The 22,317-nt window shown below is 39.6% G+C and overlaps 1 protein-coding gene across 1 annotated transcript in view; it reads left to right on the forward strand.

The window, feature by feature from the left end:
- The window catches only part of LOC146135171 (uncharacterized), a 28,329-nt gene extending 6,276 nt beyond the window's left edge, over window positions 1–22,053 (forward strand). The window contains exons 3-16 of the mRNA XM_083395228.1: window positions 307–415; window positions 7,824–7,893; window positions 8,219–8,281; window positions 9,781–9,888; window positions 10,143–10,257; window positions 14,848–14,964; window positions 15,324–15,433; window positions 16,398–16,573; window positions 16,737–16,938; window positions 17,470–17,669; window positions 18,101–18,250; window positions 18,638–19,497; window positions 19,922–20,331; window positions 20,557–22,053. Of these exons, the coding sequence (XP_083251354.1) occupies window positions 307–415; window positions 7,824–7,893; window positions 8,219–8,281; window positions 9,781–9,888; window positions 10,143–10,257; window positions 14,848–14,964; window positions 15,324–15,433; window positions 16,398–16,573; window positions 16,737–16,938; window positions 17,470–17,669; window positions 18,101–18,250; window positions 18,638–19,497; window positions 19,922–20,331; window positions 20,557–21,375 (3,509 nt within the window). The 3' untranslated portion in view covers window positions 21,376–22,053. The remainder of the gene's footprint in view (window positions 1–306; window positions 416–7,823; window positions 7,894–8,218; window positions 8,282–9,780; window positions 9,889–10,142; window positions 10,258–14,847; window positions 14,965–15,323; window positions 15,434–16,397; window positions 16,574–16,736; window positions 16,939–17,469; window positions 17,670–18,100; window positions 18,251–18,637; window positions 19,498–19,921; window positions 20,332–20,556) is intronic.
- Window positions 22,054–22,317: the final 264 nt, after the last annotated feature.

The following is a 22,317-nucleotide window of genomic DNA, read 5'->3' on the forward strand; positions in this document are numbered from 1 at the left end:
TAAATTGAAAACATTTGTTATGGAGTGTGCCTTGTTTTTTTCACATTGAGTCGATTTTGAACCTTTTACATATTTCAATGAATGCCACATAGGTGTACTTCAACTGTGATCTAGCCCTTCTGAAGTCCCTATTTAACCAACATTAACGGCTTACATATCATAGTACACCATGAGTGTGAAGACAGAAATTGTACTTATATAAGCAATATGTTCAAGGCTTACATAAGTATCATTGCAACTAGTTCATATTGTTTGAAAGTACGGTCGTTTTTTTGTGGATTTAAATTTATGTTTTCCTTTTTCCAGATCTTCCAACACGAGTTTTCACCGGAGGCGACGCTAATGGTCTTCGTCATGTTCAGCTGACTAAGAAGATGAAAGTTCTGGGAGAGGAAAAAATCGTCTTGGCGGCCAGGTATATGACAAAAAAGTAAAAATATGTAAACAGTAGGATATAGGAAAATGAAGCATAAAGGCCTTATAAGATTTAAAACCAATTCTATGCACAGTTTCTTGTTAGGCCTACATTTTGAAATTTTCGTAGTTAGTTTTCGATCTTGTAATGAACAAAAAGATTAAACACGGATAGCGTTAAAAAAACTAAAGTCTACTTCTTCAAAATTTGATGTTAAACTCCCTTTTCAAGAAAGATTATTTGAAATTTAAAATTTACAGTTAAGTAAAGTGAATTTCCCTGTTTTATGCTGATCTAAAAATCAACTTAAAACATCCCGCCTTGGTGCGCCTTGCTCGTATTTTGCTTCGTCAACACATCTACGGTGGCATTCAAGGGGTCGCGCCCCCACTTACCCCACCCTTACCCGCAACCCCAACAAAAGATGAAAAATAGGGGTCCATAGCTCGCCCCGACAACTGCACTGCACGCTCGGTTTACAAAACACGTCACAATGCAGCGGCTGTTACCAAACAAAGGCCTCATCATGCGGTTTAAACGCAAGGCGACTTTATGAGGTAACAAAAGGGCCAAAATGTCTATAGGGTGTCCGTTTCATTGCGGTGAAGGCCTCTGATAAATGCAACAGTTTGTTGAGGAGTAGCTTGCTTGTAAGACTTCAACTATGATAAAAGGTGTCTGCTCGGTGTCCCTTTTCGTTCTGGGGCCAAAAATCGGCTTGGCTTCTTTAGGAAAAGCGTGCAGACCCTTCGTCGCAACTTGACTTCGTCGTTTAACCGAAGGAAATCCAACAAAAGCTAATTATCGCCTGTCTTAGTGGACTTACCGCGAATTGGCACCGTTTAAATGTACTCAAGCCCTATTCACGGATAAGAGGGTTTATGTACAAAAGCAGCCAGACACCATTGGTTCCACCTTATTATCGTAATTTGCAAAAAAAAAATATTTTGGGAAAATTGAATGCGTTTGTGTTACTGAGAAATTATTTTGGCAAACTTGTGTCACTTACCCAATGTAATAATGAATTTGAAGCCAAAAAGGTTGAGTAAATCGACATCATCTTGATAAAGCCTTTCGATACGAACTTTATCATCATCAGTTAATATGACTGAGAAATATAACCAACGTTACTTGTAAAAGGTGGGGTCAATTCGTATCATTCTGAGTTTCTGGTCAGTTCTTTGTTTCTATAATGGCCTATTTGCTTTGCAAGCAACGAACGCGCCCTCCCAAAGTTTATAGCGGCCACTCGGCTAGCCAGGTGTACAATAGAAAAGCGACAGCCGTCGTATAGTCGGCCCTTGGCGGACAAAAGGTACCCAGAAAGCCTCTATGAGACGAAGGCGCCTAAAGTTAAGTGGCCTCTCGATTGACTCGCCTTTTGTTTACTTCTTCTCCCATTGTCCCGGCGTCGCGCGCTTTCAGGGGGAGTGGGTCTTTGTTGGGTCCCCGATCTGCGACGGATTGGCCCCCCTCAAGGTACAGTTACCAAAATCGGGTTTTGTACGTTTTTGCGGAGGTTAGAAATTTTTGCCGCGTTCGTTTGATGGAATTTGCTGTTATTATTTTTATTCCCTGATGGCATACTTGGGATAGTTGTTGTTTTTAAAAGTGTGCGAAGTTTTGGCAATTTTATGTTGTAAAGTTCGGATTCAAAAGCAATGAAAATAGCTGTGCGTGTTTCACCATTCTGGGCAAGTCCAACTTTACCAACTTTTATATTTGGTTTTAGTCGGAATTTCCAACTTTTACTACTTTTCAAATGGTTCTATCTGAAAGGTTCAACTTTAACAACTTTTATGCTTGATTTAGCCAACTATTCAAACCTTTATACTTGCATAGTTAACAAGCCCAAACTTCCAGGACTTTTATATTTACTCGTGTTAACAGGACATTGACACACTTCGCCCAACAAAAGGAGACCTCACCCTATAAAGCAGGGCTGTCGTCAGGCGAGGCCATAAAATAACGCCAGGTCATGTGTGTATTCAACAGTACTCTGCGTCACAGCTTAAACAGCGAATAAACGAGCATAATGTATGACGGTTGTAGTTAGGCAAAGTAAGGTTATCAAAGCCCATACAGAAGTAGGTATCATTTTAAACGTTGAAATGTTATATTAGAAACGTTCGAAATGCTACCTACTTCAGTACATGGGCTTCGAGTAAACTTGTTTATAGCCGTGTTGTGTGCACTGAACTCTAAAGCCTTCGGCACTCCAAGCCAAGAAAACCTAATAACGACGGCAAGGATAACCTTAACTTGGTCCTAATTTAGAGTACACGGACTTTCTACGCTCACTAAGCCCCACCTTTTATTACGGCCCATACAGTGGACGTTAAGCCGATCCCTCTCGATCCATCCACGCCTATTATTGTCTGCACGCGTCCAAAGTCGTCTAGAGTCTAACAAAATTACAGACCCGGGATCCCCGGTTTTTTTGGCTTGTTATGACTCTGAGGCAGTTTACCCAACTTTGGAAAAACCAATTGCGCCCGTTGACTAAGATAACAAATCGTGGCTTTTCTTAATGGCGAAGTATAAACAGCGTTCTAACTCTTGACCCCCACAGTTCACTTAAGCGAGCAAAACGTTTTTTTGGTTGTTGAGTTAAGCTGAATGTGTTTTTATCCTATTAACCTTTTTGGATGGTCTAATTAAATCGATATTTTGACCAGAACACGAAAGGCTATTTGATACGTTTTACGGCGTAGGGGCTTGGCTGCTGTTTCAGGATAAAATTAAGTTAGGTTATATACACATCATACGCTCCAGACACCGTATATAGCAAGTATCGTCATTAATACCCGGGACACTCCTATAATAATGGAAAGACCAAGGTTACTTAATTATTAATGGGGGCCATTACCACGTTGCCACGTAAAGGGATCAATATACTAAAGCACTCACTATATGTAATACATCGATTTCAGGTACAAAGCCTTGTTAGAGAAAAGTTAGCCCAACAGCCACCACTAAGGGGAAAAACTACGTCAGGCGACCTCCTCAAATTTGATTTGTGACGCAATAATAAAAGGGCGACGGCGCGCGATCGTTTGATTGTTAACCGAATAATGATATCACGTATCGCGTGCGGCAGGGCAATCCTAGAGCGGGGCGCACCTGGCTACTATTAACGATTAGTTTACGATTACAGGCCACCCTTGTTCTTGAAAAGAGTGGAACTTTTATTTGCTTCGATTTCGAAACTAGAAGCACCATATATCGTGTTTTTATGCGGGGGTAACTAAATACCCCTAAGGTTTAGCCCCCTTTCATATTGTGGGCTTCAAACAGGTGTGGTATCTCTGGTGAACTACAATAGGTATGAGGACAATCACAATTCGAGTCCTTTTTCTAAACAGCACGGATTTTAATACCCAACTATGTCTCATGTTATACTTTTCGGACCTATAAAGAAGTTAACGGCAGCCAACAAGTTTTCGAAGTATTACCCATAGAAAAAATATTATATATTTTTTGAACTGAAGACACTTGATATCCTGACTTAATCTAACCTGGGAACCAAATATAAAATTGCAGTAGTTTTTCTGTTGCGAGTACCATTATTTTTGGAGTTTGTTGCAATTAATTTCACTAAGTAACACACCTAAACTTCGCTTTTCCAATGTAATGCGAAAGCTGGAAACAACCAATTTAAGCCGTAGTTCATATGAGCTACCAACTTTCTAGCACACTATAAATTCAATCGCAAAATCGACCAACCCGCACGTTTTCGACGATTTTATTGACTTCCACATTGGTCGTGCTGTTTGGCTCAAAAACCAACCAGTAATTAGGAAATGTTTCCTCCTCGAATCGCGACCTAATTAAACCACATTTACACGCCAGGAGGTTTACATCCAGGATACGCCCGGTGATTGGGTGTCCCATTACACACATCGACATCACCGCATTTACACGTGTTCTGTTCGTTTTGGCCGCAATTCTCAACCGTTTAACCGCGATAGCATCGTAGCCTTGCCTTGGGGACAATTAAACCCCCGGATAATTAGGGTTCTGGCAAGGGCTTATTTGTGGATATATGCGGTTAACTGTTATATGTTTTTGGAGCGTTAAACCATAGTACGGCCAATCGGCCATGTTTTTAACTATATACTGGTTTTAAACAGTTTTAATTACGCTATTGTTTGTGATTTTAAAGGGTAAATTGTTTAAGTGATGTTTGTAGGTTAAACTAAAATCATGGGGAATTTATAATAAAATCTTGGTTTAAACAACAAAATTATGTCAAAAAAGACTCTTTCAATCGCGATTTTCGGCTTTATTCCTAAGTTAGTGCAAGGCGAAGTTGTCAACATACAAAACTCAAAAACGTTAATCTCTAAGTTTATTTATAGTGTTACATGCACAAAATTAAATCGGCCAAACGGGTTTGTAAAAAATTGGCGCCGTCAGCATCTAATTTAGCGCGTTAAACTACCGGTTACTGGCGCCGTTTTGCCTTGAAAGCAACTCACTAAAGACAAAAGAGACGTCCAAACCTCTACCATACATCTGGGTTGCTTTTGTGCTCTTCTAATCCATTATCTAATCCCCGATTGTACGACCAGACTCGGAACTTTAGCATCCGTTTTTTTCACTCCGATTTTTCGGGCGTTTTGTCCAATCAGGTAACGCGATACTTCAGCCAATCAAAAGCCAGGACACCTGGCTCCTGGCAATTTACGTTAAACCGCAATCTCGTGTTACATTAAGGCTTGGAAATCGTGTTCGTGCTGGTGAGGAACCAGTCTGCTGACAAGCTGGATCGAATTACAGTTACCTGGTGGTTAAGGGTTCCGATTTTTCCCCGTGGTTTATATTTTCTTTTACAACATATTTTGTCGGTGTAGTTTAAAAAAGTAAAAAAAATAAATAAAAAGTCGTTTTTGTTGGGATGAAATAAAACCTTTATCAGATTACGATTTTTTACGAATTTTAAATTATGCGTTTTTTCGTGTTTTGTAATTTTATAAAGGAAAAATTTTATCCTAAAATAATGGGAAAGAAAACCTAAAATAAATCAAACAAAAAAAAATACAAAACAACAAAAAAAAAATAGTTTCTAATCGAAACACATTTAAAGCTCCATAATTTCACGATTCGATGGACAATTAATCAAACCAAGAGCTGAAACAAACCTTAAGATTGCTGCTAAAGAGAACAGTTCTATTTTTTTATTGCATTACAATCGTCGGCCGTATAACAGAGTTTGCGCGGTGGTGCCACGGGCAGTTACGAGTCTATAAAACGCATTAGCCTCGTTTAAACCAGAACGACCCTTAATTAAGCGCCGCTGGTTCGTTGACCTTTGAACCGTGACGTCACGCGAGCACGTGACCGGGGTCGGGTGTCAATCCTTTAGCGACTTTCGGACGCGTGCGCATAATTTATTTATGCTTCGGAGATGATATTAAGGAGACGGGGCAACCACAACTTGGTCGTAAAGCTAATTTCTAAGCTTGGCCGGTTTTAAGGGAAATTTTAATTTAGAAAAGTTTTTTGTCCGCCTAATGAAAAAAATGTTGTGAAGTCTATCGGTTTAATTAATTTGTAATATAAAAATATGCATTTTTTATCGATTTTCCAATTTAGTAATATAAGTTCTGGTGAGATCAAATGTCAAAAATTGTAGGCAATTATTTGAAAAAAAAAATCTTTAGTTTGAAAATTTTCTAACTTAGATACCATTCCCACGTTGTTTTAGTTTTCAAAATGAACCTCAAAAAAAAAAATAAACTTCAACTCGTCCAAAATCCTTTGTAATTTGCCGTTTTAACCAAAATTGATCTTGACTATACAATTTCAAAGCTCGTCTATCGCCAAGCAAGAAACGTTACCGATCATAATCGATTCAGCACAGTTCCCAAACGGTGCACTTATGTATGAGTCAAGTCAACACATAGAAAGCAGCAAGCATCCTGAACCCATAAGGCACAAAAGTCACACACACGCCTCAATGTACACAGCCTTTATCCATTTCCTCTTTGTGCTGGGAATCGAACATTAGTCGCTCCTAGCTGTATTTATGCTTTCCAAAGTGCGGAAACGGCCCTAGGAGCCGCAGACTGACGGGATCGTGTAATAAATGGGGTCGCTGACTCAAAAACGACGGTTTTTAGTTAAAAGCGTGCGGTTTCCTTTTGGCGGTATAATGTATATCGCTAGAAGTTGCTGTTTTGGCGAAAGTTTACCATCAAAGCAACAAAAAAAAACACCTAATTTAAGAGCTGTTTGTCGGTTTGGTGCTTTTGAAAAACGAGCAAAGCTTTTTTTCGACAATTCCTTTGGCGGTTTTGCAAACTGGATAAGTACGATTTGGCTGACCAGTTAAAACTCGACTAGTTATTTTACTCTTATAATGAAAATGCACAGTAAAATAGCCAAAATATTGCAAAAAAACATAATTAGGAGTTGTTTTTCGTATAAAGCGTACGATAATCGAGAAAATACTTAACCAACGTCTAAAACCAGATGGTTTTTATGTTTCTCAATTAAAAACCGAGAATTAATCAAATTCACACAAAAAAACACCTCATTTTAAAGATTATTTTTTTCAATAACCGCTCAAGCAATATCGAGTGCACTTCTGATCGGTGTTTTCTCCACTTAAATCCGTGTCGCTGTGATTCGTGACTCGCTCGCGGTTCACGAATCCTCCTTTGTGAGTCATCGATCGTCCTTTATCACGTCATATAAAGTCGCGCGATCAATTTTATCGCACCCCCCCCTCCTTCGCCATGTCTTGGACAGCTGAATCTGCTCTGCTGAGTCCCGCGATTCGCTAAGGAGGTGGTTTTACATGTACGGGCTCCTTAAAGCGACTTTTTTACAAGGTTTATTTTTAACCTTACTTAAAATAAAATACAAATTATATGCGAACCTAAAAAAATTAAAAAAAATCTTGAAAAATGGGTGTCTTTAAAAATAGCCTACAATGATTTTTTTTCTAGTCATGTTTTGCGATATTTTCTATATTTTATTTTTACGGTTAAAAAAACCCTAGTTACCTAGTCAATGTTGATTCACGATCAAAAGTTTCGAAAAAACTATGTGGTTAATAAAAAAAATCACTGCAAATTTTTTTGGGGGTGAGGGTGCACTGTTAACAAACCGATGTGCAAATAACAAAAATCTATGCCCCCCACTAGAGCATAATACCCCGAGCCCCTTGAGCACTTATTACGGCTGAAATCACACAAACCGCCCATCTGTGACCGAGCAGACGCGTCACAATGGCCCTCGAGTGTTAGCAAACAAAGGTGATTGTTACGTGGGCTCACTTGAGGCGCGGGTTAAGTGCCAATCAAGACGTTTCTCTTTTCTCTCGTTTGTTGACAAGAACTTTCGAAAAAGGTTTTCTTGTGATTTTTTTTTAGCAAGTTTGTGTTTTTGTTTGTTGCAGAGAGAACATTTACCTCGTGGACCCGGAAAAATTCGCTTCTCTCAAAGAAGGAGATGTGGAACATGACTCGGTAAATAAACGTCACGCTGTCTCACTTTACCGCTTGTAATTGCACCCTATATTGCTTTTTGACCCCTAAAGAATAAGTCTAATAAATTGCTATGAGTATACGTACAACCTAACAACAATATTCCAAGACAATTTGGCACAAACAACTTAGGTTTTAAGCATGGTATGAACGTTCTAGCAGTAGCAAATTTAATTTACAGATATTGTCAATTACATTTATTTTAACAGATAATTTTTTTAAACACAATAAAAGTCCTTTTCCAAACAAATAGGGTTTTTTCAAGTATATCAATTAATTAACCGTTGCTGTGTTGTTATTTTCGCAGGTTGTAACTTGGAAATCGGACAAGCACAACCGTGACCTTTGCATGATGAAGGGACAACCAGACGTAAGTAATAAAGTAAAACCCTGGCAAATTTGAATGACGCTCGTGGCTGTGACGTCACAATTACACGATTGTTTTTACAAGTCTGAAGCACCAGCACTCGATTAAACTGCGGGGTTCGATTAAGGGCGCAAAATAAAGGGACTTGAGCTCGAAATTGGCCGTAAATGTGTTATTCTGAATCGATGAGAAGCCCCTAAAAACACTTACAGCTGTCTGTTAACATTTACAACAACGACAAACGGAAATAAAGTATTGATTGGCCATACACTCGTTATTGCGCGCCAGACAAAAGCCAAGTGCTATGTGTAGTTGGTCAAGTATTCGAGTGCAAAGTAATATCCTGCCACGTAAGAGAAGTTGTAAAACCCATGTCTAGTGCGTGCCAGGTCCAATGCAATCAATAAACCCAGATGCGGTTTAGAAACCTTCGGGCTAACGGCAAAACACATATACGCAGGTTTAAGTCGGCTCTGGAAACCGCTGTCTTTCGCAACAACAATGTTTTTCCTGAATTATTGATAGATTTCGACTATGACTTAAACTCTTCGGCCAAATATAATTCGTTAAGTTTTTATATTTAGCCTTATTACTTTGTTGCTGAAATTTAATCAACTTAATTATTTGTGGAATTGTATTAAGCAACCTAATTTGTTTTGTCAAGTGGTCATTTTTTTTCAACAGCAATTCTCACGCAATTTATTTTATTCATATCTGAAAAATTAATGTAACCCTTAGAAATTAACAACCCTTAAAACGCAAACAAATGAGCCATATATGATGATAACAACATAATTATGTTTTCTTCCTTTTTGGAGCTTTATACTGTCAAGCCAGATATAATTGATAAAGTTTGCTCCGATTGACGGGCACCTGGTACACAGAAACACGGCAAAAGACACCTGGCAAACAGCCTTACCGACTTAGCAGCCTGCTTAGCGGGCCAGAGATCTTTTAATCCTGTCCCGGCCCAAGATTTAAACACCGGATTAGGATTGCGGCTTTCTGCGCGGCTAGCAGTCGCCTGTTTATGGCAATGTGTGAGAAATTGCGAAATAAACAGAGGATTAATGTCGCTATTGCGGCCAAATACACAGTTGCTGTTTAATGAGAAAAGTGTCTGTATTTTGAAGAATGAAATTTATACCCTTATACGGAGTGTTTCATGAAAACGTTTAAATTAAACAGAGATTACTTTAAAAGAATCGTGTTTTGTTTTCTAAATATAGAGTTGTAGCAGTGGTCTAACTCATACAAAAAATGAAAGTTAATAGACGACATTTACAAGCTTAAAGCAGCTATGGTTCAATGTTAAGCATAACATACTGTCTTTCTAAAAATACACAACATGTTGTTAGCCTTGACTTGTAGCATCCTTATAATCCAAATGAACACAACTTTGTACATGTTACCTGCATTTGCTGGTTATGTACTTCTACCGCAGTGCCCCGGCAGTTTATAAATGCAAAACATAAACCGAAAGATGTCTGTGTTGTTTACAGGAGCTCTGCTACAACTTCAACAGTGTGTTTGAAGCTCTCGACGAGCAGGGAAACATGTTTCTGGTATGCGGCACCGATTCCTTCAATCCAAACTGCACCAAGTACCAGGTAAAGTGTTTCGCAATAATTTTTTTTTTCGAGCCCTAGTTTGTCATGATTAGCCTAATATTTTTCAGTTTTTAAATAAAATAAACTTCCATATTGGTTTTAAATATTTTTGATTTTAACTGTGATTTTTGTTCAAACAAACACTTGTTTTCTGTATGTTAAGAATTTCACAAATATTTTCAAGAAAGGCCTAGGCTTGACATGCCCCCTCACTATAAATCAGTTTACCAACTTTTTGCCATGTATTTTACCAGGCTGTGAGAAACGAAGATGGAGTGGTCACTCTTGTCCACGCCGATAGCGGTTACTTCACTGGACAGCAAAGATGTCCGTTCGGGCCCAACCAGCCTAGTGCAAGCCTCTTTACAGGTAAATCACTTAATCAAATCGCCTCCACGGTGGCAAACTCAGTATTCGTTCTAAAACTTGGTTGGCAGCTGCTTTTATACTTTGAGGACGAGTTGGTTAAAAAGTAAACGGTATGTTAACGGTCATTGAAAATGGCAAAAGAGTAAAATTAGCCACAAATATAAGGTAGAGGCATTTTTTAATAAAGCTGCGAAAAATTTGGCCATATAAAGGCTTTTTGAAGCCTTTTAAAACTCTGCTAGTCGACCCAATGTGTAGTATCAAATCGCGTATGGAAGCAGCGTCACAAGACCTCTACACTCGTTTGTAAAGGCGTTCGAGTCTAAAAGACCTTAACACGCCGCACAAGTGGCCAACGTGACGCTAAGAACAACATCTTGTGCGTATAAATCTGCTTCAGAACAACACAGAGTTGTACGTGCCTTGTGTCGCTTAATCGTTACGCACACAACTTCAGGTTAAGAGTAAAGCCACTTTGGTAACAGTCGATGGAGGTTTAGACTTTGGAACATAATGGCTGGAGGTTGTAGTTAGAAGTACAATGAATATCAAGGCCCATACGGACGAAGGAAGCATTTTGCGCACTGTTAAATTTCAAACTTATAGCAAAATGTTGAGAATAAATAAAGAATTATTCAAAGCGTTTATAAATTGCTAACCATAGTTCTGTTTGGACTTTAATGTTCATTAACTACAATCTTCAGTCATTACCTTTTGATTTATTCGAAACGTTTACAAAGTGTTCCCTTTTTTTGTATAAGCTTTCATGTTTATTCTAGATTTAGACTGTCTTGCTTGCTGCCACAGTTACACGTTAACTTACAAGCAAGGCTAAAGTCTGATTTGTTTCGTGTTTGTTTGAGATCGCAACCAGTTTATGGTTGTACTGTAGGAGTGTGTTTACCCGGTACAACGGTTACACATTAACAAGCATACAAACCTAACCGGCTTGTGGTTCATTTTAAGGTCTCAAAGTTTAAATGCTCGCTGTTTCAAGTCACGTATGCGACCTTACCCATGTTCTACAACCTAAAACTATATCTAGTTCACGCAACGTGGAAAATAAATTTTTTAATTTCTTTGTCACAATATATAAGTTTTTAGTCATAAATCTTTTTTTTAAATATTCGTTAAATAGTTTGCATCGTTTTATAAGTTTACCACAAATTGTCGAGTTCTAGTCACCGTGTAAATTTCTAAACAGTTGAAAGATAGAAGCTACAATCCGTTTTAGATAAGTTATGTTTTACAAGTTAAATATTAACACTTGCGATCGTTTCTTAAGCCGATTTGCCAACAAAAAATCAAAAACGTTTTCAAACGAAAGATTTACAATGTATTTACACCTTTTCACCTCAAGTTACTCACGCGTTAACCTTAGATACAGTGTCGGCTGTCCATCGAAGATTCAATTGCCCAGAAGCAATAACTAGCACCTGGCATCACTCGTTACAAAATAACGCGTTTATTGGGTCAATTCATCAAACCCTCCACGACTTTACGAGCCGCGAAGATCGTTGTACCTGACGTGCCTTGAAATCAGCAAAGCTTCATCCATAAATTTTTGGCCGTTATTTTTCTTAAGACGATTTGTAGCGCCGTTACGAATTTTGACGGAATACTTTTTTTAATTTTGATATATGGGTGTCTAACATCGCTTTTTAGAAATAGGCTCGGTGATGGTAAATGAGTTGTTTGGATTTAAGTAAGGATTTTTTGTTGTTCCTTTCTCTATGACGTTAAATTTGACAATATTTTTTTTTGACATAAATTCGTCAATTTAAAAAAAAAAGACCTGTTACATACATTTTAACAAAAAGTGGTCAAAAAACATCGTTTCGCAGTGACGTTACAAGTTTATACTTAAAACTCTGTTTTTAACACGTTCAATTCCTCAATTATACCCCACGTCGACCCAAAATTTGGACTACAAAATAAAGTTTTAAATGTATGTCATCAAAAAATTATTAAATCTTAGACAGAAAGTTAACGCGTTAAAACGGAGGTGTACAGTCGTACACCGCACCACGCGATGCGTGTAATCGTGAAAAGCCGCCCCCTCCCCCTAAAACTCACTCCAATTGTTTGGTAATAAAGGCCGCTTCGCGTGACACGTTCGAATCATTTCGCCGCGCTGCTAAGAAATCGAGGGGCGCGCGCGATCGCCCATTGTGAACGTAATAACGGTCATTATTACGTTTCCCCCTCTCAGCTATTACTGCGATATAGCAGGATCTTCTATTTCGAAACTTCGCCTATAACTTGCTGTTCAGAACAAGAGGGCGATATAAGTTTAGCCAAGAATGATTTAAATATGGCAATACCCTTTTCCAAGGTACCCCGCATATTTTCCTATTTTCATGTGGGTCTTTGTAACAGAAATATTGTAAAAAGAATATTATCCCGTTTTTAGGCAAAAAAAAATATTTTAGTTTTTCGTTAAATAGGTTTTGTATTTCGTGGTTGTTTGTGTCACAAAATCGTTATAAAAACAGAGATTTTAACACGTTTAAATAACTCATTAATAGCGCAACGTTATCATAAACGGGCCGGACGTGGTTCTTGTTTATCAGGCCCCAATACACCAAGCTTCAACTCAAGTACGTTGGTTGCAAGCAGCCTATCTCAAGCCTAGATTAAACCCTTCGAAAATAAACTGCAGTATACAATAGACAAGGCAGATCCTGATAACAGTGACAAGGCACAACGACAAGTAGCCCTATATTGGTTTAACACTTGAACCGAAATAAGATTACTCGGTCGGCTTGCGATAGGCTCCAGTCGCACGAGAGTTTGCCTTCAGTCAAAACAGCGGCACTTTGGCTCGTCTGTCTCAAGCCCTTAAGCTTGCAACGCACTTGACCTGAAACCGTTGTTTGATCGTTATCTCTGAGAGCAAAGATAAACCGAACTGCCGGGACAAGTTTCCCACCAGAACTGATTTCGGAGTATACAGGACTTCAATCCATTGTTTGTGTTGACCATATTTTTAAGATTAAATTTAATGTTTTATTTTGGTTTTGTTATCAACACTTTTTTTCAGTCAATCATTTTTTGATTTAAAACAGTTTATTTTTTTAGTTTTAAACCATTTTTTTATTATATTGATCTTTTTCATTTTGTTGAACAGTTTTTATACTCTCTTGCCTAGTTTATTTTCATATTTACCGCTCTAAAGCAATAAGTTTACATTTTATGATCCTCATAAGTCTATCATTTCACCTTATTTTTCCAATAGCTGATTTAAAAATAGCACTAAAACAGGCTAAAAGTAGGAGCGTACTGCGTTTGAAGTGACTTTGTGAGGCGGCCCAGAGCCGTAAACCCAATGGGGTGTCATTGTCCCAGGCCACGTGAGTTTACGGCTCACACCGCCCGTGGTTTGCCCGCTGACCGTCTCGTACTTTATAACTGGGTCAGTGCTAAAGGGAATTGGTCAATGTAGAGTTTGCTGTTGTTATTTAACGTGGATTTGCCGCGCTTGTCATTATAGCAAATGCGCTTTTATTTGCATACAAGGTAACGCACAAACTGCGTTTGCATCGATTTTTCTGTAAGGTTATTCTCAATAGGTTTTAAGAAACAAATGTCTTTAGTTTTAATTTACCCTTAAATGCATATCAAATCACATATAGATGTAGGTAGAGTTTTGTAAACGATTCAAATAAATCTTTTCATCGATTCGCAACATTCACAAATGTTACCAACTTCTATATGAACTTTAAAATTCATTCTACGTCTAACTACAACATTCAGCCATTATCGACACAGTTTGCGATTTTAAATCGATGCAATTCCGAAACTTGTTTTCAAATCGTCTCAATTTAAAGTTTAAAATCGCAATTCGGGGTTTCGAATAACAAGGCAAACACAATTGCGGCAATTACCCTTTCGTATATCGGTCAAGGCCAACCTTTAACCAGCACCAATTTATCTTTTACGCCGAAAAAGCAGATACTTCGACATGGTCGTGTTATTGTCATTTTCCCACTGCGTGAACGCGATAGATATTATAAGCCGACTTCCCGCTGAGACGAGGCTAAATTTAGAGTCGACCTGTCAGTTTGATTCGCTTTTCCGACTTAAGTTTGCTTCCCTTATGTTGTAGCGTCGCCGAAATCGCGGCAATCGAATGACACCTTAGGCCGAGAAATACCCGATAACAGATTAAGACGCGCACGACTAATGTGAGGAAATCTGACAAGGTCGGCTTAGGGTTAAGCGTAATTACGGCGCTCCTAAGATTTTGTTTGGCCAATCTTGCTTATGTAGTTACGCCTAACTTGTATTTTCGTGCACGTTTTAACTAAAGGATTCGCTTCGGCTCGCTTGTATCGGCCAAAATAAACACTGTCAATTTGCTAGCGTCGAGTCTGCAGCTTATTTACCCAACTCTTCCATTACCAAAAAAACAACACCACCGCTGCACGGTTAATTCACCTCAAATGCAATATTTATTTTTTTTCTAACCTAAGCTCGTTATTTATTTGTTTTTCGGGTACTGTCGCTTAATGTATATTAATAACTCGAACTGGGACCAATTGAAACCCTTGAAGTTTATTTAACACTGTTTGTTTATTTTTCCTTCAGGCAATTCACTTTATTCCGGAACCTTCCAGGCATTTTCCGGTGGATCCCCCGTTATATCGCGCACAATGGGGGAAAACCCGCCTCTGAGAACACCTAACGGGGCCGAAACTATGAATGGTAAGTTTATATTTGTTCCTGGGCTCCAATTTCTGTAAACAAATGTAATCTACTGGCGCATATTACAATCACAGACATGCAATGCTTAGAAAAATCGATGAAACTGAAAAATTAATAATGATTCGATAAAAAAAACCTAATTTTTAAAACCATTTTATTGACATTGAAAAAAAAAACGTTGTTTAAATTGTAACAAACCACAATTTTCTTTAAAGTTTGTTACAAAAAACGTTTCTAATTTTTCCATTAAAGTTAAAAAAAAAACTTTTAAAACCAAACAAATGTTTACAATCACGTTGTTCTTTATTGATTTTCAAGATCTATTTGAAACGTTTAACGTTTTATTTTTTATTTTTCAGACCCGAGTTTCGTTGCAATGGCTGAGGATAAAGACCGAGTTTTCGTCTTTTTCAATGAGCATCAAGCACTTCCGGGTGGAGAGCGCCGCCTAGTGGCACAAGTTGGTCAGGTAAGTCAAAGTGATCTAGTAAAATTACTACTGCGGTTTCTTTCCATCAACTTATCGCGTAAATTTTAGGAAAATTGATGTTTTTACGGGTCGTGAGAATAAAGTTTAAGAATGACGCGGTTAAATATCACTAAAAAATCGGTAATTTTGCTGTTAAAAATACCTAAAAATCGATTTTTTTTATCTCAGCATGTCACAGTGTAATTAAAACACTTTTACAAACAAAAAACATTGCGTTAGAAAACACGAATTTCCACGTCTTACTGTAAATATCATTTGACTGTTTTTGCTTAAAACGACCATCTTTCTCACAAGCGCTAAAAAAATCCTCCAAGTGGGTAATAACTCGTGTCTGAACCGAAAAACACTCGTAAAGCATTGTTACATTGAATACACAACAGAGGTAACCAAGCAACGTCGTTAACTGCCCGGTTTAATTGCTCTAACAGCTCAGGCGGACAATGCCCCCCCAGTTGAAGCCGCAATAAAGCTGAAACCCAAATCTTGCGACGCCCTACTCAAATACAACAAGCAGTTGAACACCAATCGATTGGTTTCCTGCTAAATGTATTCACTTTCAATGTAAAATTCATATAATCTCATTCGCTTTTAGTTATACTTAAAATCAGAGTACTAATTATAATTGGCCGATTTATTATTTTTTTTTGCAGAATTTAAAATCAAGGTATTAAAGGTTTTTGAGAAAATAGGTTTTAAACAGCCTTTTGAATCTTTCGTAAGCCAACTATAAGACAAAACATTATTAGCATAATATAGTGACACTTTGTGTTCTTAAACTTTCCTTTCTACAAACCGTTCGCAACATGTTTAGATGACAAAAGCACCCATGCATCCTGACACTTACTTAAACCAGACTCTTTCGTAAACCAACTGTATAACAAAAATCGCTCATCATACCGCAAGGTTTCATTTTATCTTCTAACGATTCTCCTTCCAATTCCAGATCTGCAAGAACGACCAGGGAGGCGAGAGAGTCCTCCAACGAATGTGGACAACCTTCGTGAAGAGCCGCCTCAACTGTTCTTACAATGGATTCTACTTCAACGAGCTGAGAGATGTTAGCGAGGCGAAGGAGATTAACGGTCAGATGACTGTCTTCGCCACCTTCACTACTCCAAGGTGAGATTTGGAAAATCTTGCTCACGAAATTCTCGTTAGAGCTTAGTTTGTGGATGTGCAAAGGCAGTATTTTAAGTGCTGCTTTATAAAGTTAATATTAACGTTTTGTTTTCGATTTTATGTGCAACTTAAACTCATATTCTTATTTAACTTCTTCCTCCAGAAACTCTCTTCCCGGATCCGCGGTCTGTTCCTTTACCTTGGACGCGATCCGAGAGGCGCATCAGGGACCTTTCCAAGCCGAGTCCGCGGATTCGTCCGCAGTTCCGCCTTCCACCTCGATGCGTCCAGGTTTTTGTCCTACCAACAAACCAAGCGATGCCGAGCTGCGGTTCGTTAAGTCAAACCCGCAAATGCAAAAGCAGGTGAACACGGGGGTTGAGTTTAAATTAGAACTTTGTAATCAACCTTAGTCGTTTTGTGAGGTGTTTAGGGTGAATTTGTTTGCCGCGTAATGGCTTTAAGAGGTCCTTTTTTTTAAATAATCGACGGTATAAATTGAAGTGTGTTGTTGCTTTGGCAAACTTAATTGCGTTCTTGCAAAATGTCGAAGACTATTGGAAATAATTCTTATAGGAATAATAACGCTCATAGCAAATCAACTAAACCCTAAGCAAACGAATTATTTGGACTTATATATACAAGATGGATTTCAAGCGCATTTTAAAGATTTTCAAATTAGATAAACAATAGATTTTTAATTGGCATTTGATTAGACATTTTTGACCACACATTGAAAATACAAGCTCCTGTTTTCAACTTTTAAACACCAAATTGCCAAATTGAATCTTAGACTTAACGAAATCGTTTTACAAGCCTATATAATCAAGCCTGTAAAAACAGTCTCCTAAAGTGAAAAACGCAGTCCTCTAAACTCCCATTATCTTCTTTTGCAGGCTCAGGGCACTTTGCTCTTCACAAATGTCGGATCCAGGTACACCACTACATCAGTGGACACATTCGCCGGTCCGGAGCACCTCCCCGTCTTCTACGTCGGATCAGAGGACGGTTCCGTGGTTCGGAGACTGGCTCCGATGTCCAAGAGGTGGCCACTGGGAGCGCTGTTGAGCGAGCAACTTGTTTATGACGAGAATCGGTGAGTTAAGAAGCTTTTTGGTTTTAATTTCGTGCATTGTGCTAAATTGTGTCGTTGGTTTGAAATAGTTTTTGTTCTTTGGTATGGCAAAAAGTAAATAATTTTAGTAGAGAAAGCTTTGAGAATAAAAAGTAAGAAAAAATCAACAAAATATGTTTGAAATACTCGCCACAAAACAATCATCTTTCAAATAATTTGGCCTTTTTGAGTTGAATTGTCAATTTTGGAATACAAGAGTGTTCCGAAAAAAATATGTCCTGAAAACATCAAAGAAATAGAACAACAGTTGTGAAATATCCGCCGCAAAATGCCAATCTTAAAGGTAGTTTATCTTTTCCTACAGAAAAAGTCTTGTTTTATTGCAATAAAGTCGGTTTTCCTTAAACTGTAAACGACGCAAAGTCCTAAACCCTTTCTTTTGCAATTCGCAGGTGTTCGCCAAACGCAAGCAAAGTGAGCGCTGACGACCGTAAAGTCCTCAAGATCTTGCTCGACCCAGGATCTGATTCTGTAACCGTCGCGTTTCGCCACTGCACCGTTAGCGCCCCCATGCGGACGTGCCACTTGCACCAATGCAAAAGGTAAGTGTTGTTACTGTTGTAAGTGATGACAATTTTTTGCAGGATGGTTAAAGGTTTTCAGTTGCCCATTGAAAATGTTTCGATTTATTTGGGTATGATTGTTATTACTAGCTTATACATTAAAAAATGAAAACGAAAGAATTTAAACCTTAAAATCGTCGCATACATTTTTATATGCTTTTATGGTCCATATTTAAAACATCAAACCATGAAGTTGTTAGAATATCAAGCTTTTTGTGCTACCTTCTTCTATATGGGCATTGGTATTCTTACTTCGTCTAACTCTAACCTCCAAACATTTGATCCCTAGTTTATTGTCGAATTGATTTTAAATCATGGATTTACTAAGATTACGAAATGATTCTTAACTCCCTTTATTCTTTGCAGCTCTTGTGTCGGATCAGCTGATCCCTACTGCGGATGGGATGGATCCTCTTGTATCCCTTACATCACTCCCAAACCGAGGCTGGAGCAGGATCTTGGCAACGCCATCCGGACTCCTCTTGCATTTCCTCCTTGCGAGATCCCAACATCCTGGTCTGATCCTTCAATCCTCATCTCTTCTGAAGAAGGAGGAGCGGATAAAACAAGCACCAGTCCGACTCCTGTGGGTCCTGCGGGAGAAAAAGAAGACGAAGATGACAAAGATGTTGATCCTGTTGCCGTTGGAGACACACTCGCATTAGCGGGCTCCCAGTACGATTTTAAAGTCCTTATCGCCGCTGTTCTCGGAACGTTTGTTCTCACTGTCCTCCTAATGATCCTCGGGATGTGCTTAATGTTCCGGTGCAGGAGGAAAGATGAGAGCAGCGACGACCTCTTCAAAAAGAAGCAAATGATGCAAATCCAGATGCACATGGACCAGGACAAGCGCGGATCTCTGGGAAGAAAGGCGCAGCAGACCTACAGAGGATGTTTGGACTGGTTCTGTCGTCCTAACAACAGGAAGAGCACTCCTGCTCCGACTCCCAAGTTGAGCAACAAGTCTGATATCCCGGTGGAGGTTTCCCGCTCCCAGAACAATTACTCGGAGGCCCCGACTCTTCAGATGCGCCAGGAGCAAGCAAAGAGGCAAAGAAGAGCTTCTTCCCGCCAGAACAGCACCACCAGTGTGTCCTCCAACCAGAACATTCCGCGAGTCATGAGGAAGGACAGCGTGCTTTCCACCACTGGAAGGCGCCCCATGTCCCAGCAACCGCTTCTCAGCCTTAGCAACGAGACGTACGAGCCCGTGACCATTTTCAGCGGTAAGTGGTGGAAGTTTACTTCGCTAGATGATTGAAATAAATAAAAATTGTGGGAAGATTAGTAAAGATGAAAAAGTGATATGATGCGCCTAATGAGAAATATAGAAATTTTGTCAGAAAATTACCAAAAAGGACATAAAACTAAACTAAAGGTTAAAGATTATTCGGTTTACTCCATAATCATGGCGAATTTTCTAAAATAGTTTGGTTAAAAAATTACTCTTAAAAACCTCTCAATTACAACATCTCTTCTAAAGATCTTTCGCTAATTTAAACTAGCATTATTTCAGTATTTATCGTCTTCAGATGCAGCATCTTTATTTTTTAGACTTAAAATTAAAATCTTGATATTTCAACAAAGCCTTAACCAAACTGTTACAAACCCAAAGACCACAACCTAAACTCCAACTTTTCAAATTGACAGACGGCACGTTGCCTCACAACCATCACATCACCGATTCCTCCAACATCCCTCTTCATCCTGGAGGCATCGTCATCGACAAGCGCTCTTCCCAAGCGTCATCATCCGGAGGATCAAACTCTCCTCTCTCCTCCAACGACAGCCACATGGGAGCAGCAGAGACAGGAGTCCTCCCGACTGCATCCGCTAAGATGAGGCGGAGAAACGAAAGAGCCCAGAATCAGACCAACGAAATCATGCGCGAGTCCGATTGCGCAATCCGTGACTTTCAGATGACCTTGAACCACATGGAGTTCGCCGGTATCCCGACCCAGGGACGGCGTCCTCTCAGCGTTGCCAGGCAACGGTTGGATTCCAATGATAGCGGGAAAGGAGAAAGTCCTAGGAATTCGCTGAGGACTGATTTGGAGCAGGTTGGTGTTTTTTGAAGTTTTGTGTCTTTATTTTTTTATTTTATTAAAAAACATGGTGACACTTACTTAGGGCTTTTGGGGACTTCATTTATTGTTTTTTATCGCTTTAATTTATTATTAACGAAAAACATATATTAGCATTTATTATTTAATAAAAAGACCTTAAATTAAAGAATTTCGTGTTTTATCAAGACAACTAATCAACTCCATCTTCTTATTTTCCAGTCTCAAATGCTTGCTCCTCGCAACCCTCGTCCCAACTCACTCAACCTCCAGCGCAACTCTTCAGGAAGACGAAAGCGGATGCTCTCGGAGCCCTCCTACTCACCAGAGGGCGCCCCATCGGCCTTTATCCCTCCCTTCCAGCGGTTCCACTCCATCCAGCCCCAGATGCAGCCCCAACACCAGCCCCAGATGCAGCCCCAACACCAGCCCCAAATGACCCCAAACGGCCGAAACACCCGCTCGCAGCCAACAACACCCATAGGTGGCCCAACATCGCAGAAACTCGCCTTGTACCAACCTCTACCCGACCAACATCAGCAACAAATATACGGGACTCTTCCCAAACCTGATCTCGCAGTTGCTGGGCGGAGGAAGCAGCGACAACAAGCCGTCGACCCTGGATTCCACGCGTACGTCCAGCAACGCAGTGACGTCATCAGCAGCAATCGCGTCGCAAACTGTGACGTCACAAAGCAGCGTCGCGACGCGGTGACGCGATCGTGCGGCTCGCCGGTGAAGAGCGCCGGCGCCCCGAACCGCTACCCCAGTTTGCTGGTCCGAGGCACTCACGCGGCAAAGACCATTGTACAGCAGCCGCCGCCCAGGTCTCAGGGGAATTCCCCGCCAAAGAACCATTACCCCTCGTTACCCCACCGCAGCTCGTCGGCCCCCTTCGGGAACAATGGCTTCGAGCGACCGTCGACCCTCCACCGCCGAGAGCAGCTGCCGTCCTTTGTCCGCCAGACTTCGGGACCTTTAGCAGCCGCCGGTCGACCAATGTACGTTCCACCGCCTACAGTGCCCACCAGTGGCTTTTAGACTGGCTAACGATCGACCGCGCGGGGTCGCTAAACAGCCGCGTTTGCTTTTGAGGAACTTTTAGCGCCGGGATGCGGTTAAAGCCGCTGGCGGTTTCACCGCGTTTTGCGTTTTGGCGAGCGTCGTTTGCAAAACTGAAGTCTCTTGGGTTGGCGGAAATTAATTTTTCGACAAAAAAGAAAAAAATTTTTTTTTTACCATGAGGAAATCAATTTTTTGACGAGCATTAATCGCAAACCAAGTAACTTCCATTTGTGTATTTTTTTTACCATATTTAGTTTGCTTTTTTACTAAAAGTGTGCTTTTACATTTGTCAGTCGAAATCAAGAACAGGTGCTAAGAGTTGGTGATTTTTGTAGCTAAACAGTTTTTTGTGCGGAAATCTATTTAATTTTCGCGTGCGGAAATCTATTCAAACCGTTGCTAATTTGCTTTTCTGCAGTTTCGCATTTCCAGCGACGCTGCTTTCAATGATTCCAGCTGCTTCCTGTCATTTTAGCGCTTCTCTTTCCAAGTTTTTGCGCCTTAATTTCGCACCGTTATTTTATTATTTCGCTTAGTATTTTATCGTTGTTCTGTTGCGACGAACGAGCCCCAGTGCTCTGGAATTGCAAAAGTTTTTTTTTTTTGTGGAATTTTCGCTTTATTCTTGGTACAGAAAACTGTTCGCTCCACTGTGTGCCTTACATCGCGTAATTTAGAGCAATAAAAACTTGCTAAAAAAAAACATGTTCCTTTTTTGTTGTTGCAAAGTGTGCATTCAGGTTAGGTTTAATGACATAATATTTGATAAAATTAATTTTTGCTTTAAAATTACGGCTTCAGTATTTTTATTAAAATTATTGAGAACAGACGTGTATTGTGTTCCAACTGTTAGGATTATATTGATAAACTGTATGGCAAATGTAGATATAATTTGTAAAAAAATATAACACAACATAC

The sequence above is a fragment of the Ascidiella aspersa genome, chromosome 8 (genome assembly GCF_963924565.1).
Source record: "Ascidiella aspersa chromosome 8, kaAscAspe10.2, whole genome shotgun sequence".
Classification (NCBI taxonomy): Eukaryota; Metazoa; Chordata; class Ascidiacea; order Phlebobranchia; family Ascidiidae; genus Ascidiella; species Ascidiella aspersa.